General features: G+C 54.8%; 2 protein-coding genes across 2 annotated transcripts; both read left to right on the top strand.

Moving 5' to 3' along the window:
- Positions 1-202: 202 nt before the first annotated feature.
- On the top strand, positions 203-913 carry H6S33_009440 (uncharacterized protein; the record flags this gene model as incomplete). The annotated part of the gene is made up of 5 exons (XM_044840836.1): positions 203-458; positions 510-522; positions 605-702; positions 759-796; positions 866-913. 5 exons carry the CDS (start codon positions 203-205, stop codon positions 911-913), a joined length of 453 nt encoding a protein of 150 aa, XP_044698255.1.
- Positions 914-2,385: 1,472 nt separating this feature from the next.
- H6S33_009439 (uncharacterized protein) lies at positions 2,386-4,158 on the top strand (the record flags this gene model as incomplete). Its single annotated transcript, XM_044840835.1, has 1 exon — positions 2,386-4,158. One exon carries the CDS (start codon positions 2,386-2,388, stop codon positions 4,156-4,158), a length of 1,773 nt encoding a protein of 590 aa, XP_044698254.1.
- Between the last annotated feature and the right edge of the window lie 237 nt (positions 4,159-4,395).

The following is a 4,395-nucleotide window of genomic DNA, read 5'->3' as shown; positions in this document are numbered from 1 at the left end:
TGAGTTGTTTGAACACTTCGCGACCTACTTCTTCAACCTGGCCAGTTAATCCGGCTCGTTCGTTGGCTCTCTTCAATAAAGATTACCCATAATAGAAACAGCTACGCTATTGCCAACCTGATAGTGAGCATCCTCTCTACATCCCTGCATGTGCCTATTACACCTCTGCTGCTGTAAGAGGTGCAAGGTGATATTCCTTGTGATGTGGCATAACGTTAATCTACCTGGAGAAGATACCAGCCACAACGAACATCTTTTACCGCTTTCAAACTCATCCAATTATGGCGACTATAGGCATCTGTTACGAAACGTAGATGTGGGGAGTTTAGGATACCCCTTAAAGTTCCCAGAGTCAGATGCTGTCTGCGGAGACTTCCGGCCGCGCAGTGGGATATCACTGGATCTGTCCACGGCGAGGATCCACCCTAAGTGTTCATATGCACTCCACAGGAGCACAGGTATTTTTTCATGGCGACATCCCTGAGTGACGCGACGCCAATCTACCGCAGTGATCAGGAATAGGTATGTGAGTTCATCCACCTCAAAGTTCCAATAACATTCAGAATTATTGATACGAGGCTCTCGTACCACCATGGGGATCTAGACAAGGCCTTGTCGGCAACAGGAGCCCCCCAAAGTCGCCGGTACTACAAAAGATTCCTGCGATGTCAATAAACTACCGAGCAAAATATATCTTTGCAGGTTCATGACAATCACCGGGACCTTCCTGATGTGCAACTAGCCCTCGGAATATTTAGATACGACAGATGTTGAGCATAATACATGTATGATCCAGGTAAGTTAGAGAGTAGCTACGGATGTTACAAATTCACATGTTGGTCCTTACTCTTCATCTGGCGATCAGTACAATGGCACTGTTATCGACAAGGCTAGGTTTCAGTCGGAACAATAAAACGCCGACCCACCGCGGCCTCTTGCTGAACCAACTCATAGAAGCACTTATGACTTGTATCAATACGGCCAAGTTAGTAGTTATACGCGTTCAATCTAGATCTTGGGAGAGAGCCACACCCGTTGGTCACCGACCCCCGTGGGGAGAAGTGAGGAGAATACAGGACAGCAGACACCACCCACACTTGCACCACTGAAGTTGGCCGATCCCATCCAGCAGTTTTGCTTTGTCCTTCTGCCGGATCCGGGGTGCTGGTTTTCCAGATAAGGATGGCTGCAGTATAATCATTCGTAATGGTTAATCTCCTATTTATCACCCGCAGCCGCGGAAAAGGGAACTGAACGGGGAACCTCACAGGCTTCTGGATCATGAAACCAGTCGATTGACTCAGGAGTTTTCCTACTACGGTCCCGACAGCCCTGCGATATACAGTACTCTACCTCTCTCGACTTTTTCGTAGAGAGTAGGTAACGTTATATGCAGTCGAGTTAGAGCTCCTGAAATTTTTCTTTCTGCAGGATCCAATCCCAAGGGATGGGTAGGGATTTGGAAAGATGCACCGTAAGCTGTTATTTTTGCTTTTTTGGTATATTTTTATTTTGTTTTTCGGGCATCGTACTCTGGGTTGGAGAGGTTGGGCCGGGTTGGTTGTCTCAGAGGCCGTACTGGAATTTGGAATTCCCATGGCTGGGGGTCGGGGAGAGGGAGGGAGGGGGGAAGGCTATGATATTGCGATGGTCCAGCAATTTGACCTAGGGGACCGACATTATTCAGTTTAAATGTAGAGGTCAATAACGGTCCTGACCTACCCTTTTTTCCTCTTTCTTTCTTTCTTTCTTTTTTACTACCGTATAAGGTACATACCATCTGCCTCGCTCGCTACGAGAACCATTTATTATATTCACAGGACGGTTCAGTTAGCAATCGACCTGACCTTTTCTATATTATTTCTTTTTCCCTCTCTTTCCGTTTCCTGTGCCCTGGATTTCGTATGATATGTATCTACATGTACTCTAGAACAGTTCATGCAGTCAGCTTATCACGAAAGCTTATATCTGCGCAGGAGAGAGAGAGAGAGAGAGAAGCATCAGCAGCTGTAGCTTCTACTGGCCAGAGACGGGAAGCCCCGTTTGCCACCAACCATTTTTAATGTGTCAGGAAATGATTGTGCATGCCAAACACAGCCCATCACTCGCAGCATCGCCCAAAGGAAAATGGCTTGGCCGCCCCCACCTTGGCGCTCGTCATCCCGTAACCGTGCGCCGCCCCCTAGCAAGGCTTGACTGCTTGCTGCTCTCTGCTCAGCCAGCTACTGCACATACCGTAGCTGCCAGTACAGCAGAAGCAACGTTAACGAACGAACGAACGAGACAGAGAAGGCGCACTCACCGCGATTCGAACCGCACCACCACCGCCCCTCCGCACCACCCTAGCTAGAACCAGCGATCCAATCATTGATATCACCGACCACCATGGCGACAGGCACCCTCCTCTCGTACCTCCCCTTCTCGCCGCACATCCGCCCCCTCCACGCGGCAACATACCTCCTCGGCGTCTCCCTCTTCTCAATCTCCTTCCTGGTCTTCCTCAACTCGTCCGTTTCCTTCGTGCTGACAGACCTCCTCCACATCGCCCCGCCAATCGGTAACATTGTCGGCACCCTCGGCTTCGTGGACGAGCTCGTGGCCATCGTGGCCGCCCCCGTGTGGGGCGCGCTGTCGGATGGACCGCTCGGCACGCGTGGCGTCGCCGTGACGGGCTTCACAGTCATTGCGGCGTCGTTGGTGGTCTTTGTCAATGTGCCAAACGTGTATCCGGGGCTTCTCCTCGCGCGGATGTTCTTCTCGATCGGTGCCGCGGCAGTAGCCACAATGGTGTCTGCAATCCTCCCGGAAATGACAGCGTCCCCACTACCAACGCCGTCGCCGCCGGCCACCCTCCCGCGCGGCCGTATTGCAACCCCGCCGCCGTCGGAGCTGCCGACGCCGGTGCCGGATATTGAGGCTTCTGCGGCGACGGCACGGCGACACCCGACGGGGAAGCTGGCGGGGCTAGTAGGGCTGTTTACGGGGCTTGGGGCGCTGCTGGCGCTCGGTGCTTTTCTACCGCTGCCGACGCATTTTGAGGGTGGAAGTGGGGGCAGAGAAGAGGCGGTGAGGAGGGCGTTTTATAGCGTTGCGTTGGTAGCTTTGGCGGTTGGGGTGTGGTGCTTGTTGGGGCTGCCGGCGCCGGTGCAAATGGTACAAGAGGAGGAGCAGGTGTCGCTTGGATTCCGGGCGAAGCGGTGGTTGTGGACGAAGATTTGGGGGGGCGATCCGGCGGTGCTGGAGCCGCCGGTGTCCCCGGGATCGTGTTCGAGCCGGAAGAGCGGTGGTCGAGGGAGTGCCCGTGGTGGTGGCAGCGGCGGCGGAGGAGGGCTGGTGTCGCTGAAAGCTGCGGTAAGGGCCGGGCTGTACGATAGCCGCATTGCACTCTCGTATCTGGGCGGCTTCGTGGCGCGCTCCACAAGCGTCGGAATATCACTGTTCATCCCGCTGTTTGTCAATCACTACTTCATCGTCAGCGGCAAGTGCCCTTCCGACGCACAGGACGACCCGAAGCACGGCTGCCGCAAGGCGTATCTGCTCGCTGCGGCGCTGACGGGCATATCGCAGCTGAGCGCGCTGCTGTGCGCGCCACTCTTTGGCTACTGGAGCGACCATCCGCCGTTTGGTGCTCACCGGAACACGCCGCTTGTACTGAGCGGGGCGCTCGGCGTGGTGGGGTTTGGAGGGTTCGCTATGGCGCGGGTTGCGGAGATGTCGTTGGGGGTGGTGGCGTGTGTGGTGTTGATGGGCGTGGCCCAGATTGGCGGCATTGTGGGCTCGCTGGGCGTTATGGGGCGGGGCATCGTCGAGGAGGAGGAGATCGAGGAGATGGCCGAGGAGGAGTATGTCTATGATGAGGATGCGCGAGAGATTGGCGAGGAGGAGCCGCTGCTGGGGGGAAGGGATAGCGGCGGTAGTGGTGGTGCCAGTGGTGTGGGGGGCGGGATTGCGGTGACGGGGAGGAGGAGGAGGGACGTCAAGGGCGGCATTGCGGGCGTGTACAGTCTGTGTGGCGGGGCGGGCATCCTGGCTCTGACAAAGCTGGGCGGGTGGGGCTTTGATGCTGTCAGCGTCGGGTGGCCGTTCTGGATGCTGGCGGCGTTTGAGGGAATGCTGGTTGTGGGCGCGGTGGCCGAGGGCGTGTGGGGGCGGAAATGATGGGTTTGCATGTAGCGATTGGAAGTATTTGTAGTTCTTTTTCTTTCTGTTCGTTGCAATTGTCTTTCTTTGTTTGGTGTCTTGTTGGCTATCTGCAGACATTCTGCGCCTTGGATTGATATCAAGAGAGTCGCACACAAATAATCTCATCTGATATCGACATTTAGCAAGTAGATCTACTCTATGCTTGGCTTAGATGCGGTTCGGGCATTACCTAGCTTTACCAATCACTGTCCA

This window comes from Morchella sextelata (genome assembly GCF_020137385.1).
Source record: "Morchella sextelata strain SCLS chromosome Unknown scls_3, whole genome shotgun sequence".
NCBI lineage: Eukaryota > Fungi > Ascomycota > Pezizomycetes > Pezizales > Morchellaceae > Morchella > Morchella sextelata.
Note: the sequence above shows the minus strand (reverse complement) of the source record. Positions and strands in the feature narration are given on the sequence as shown.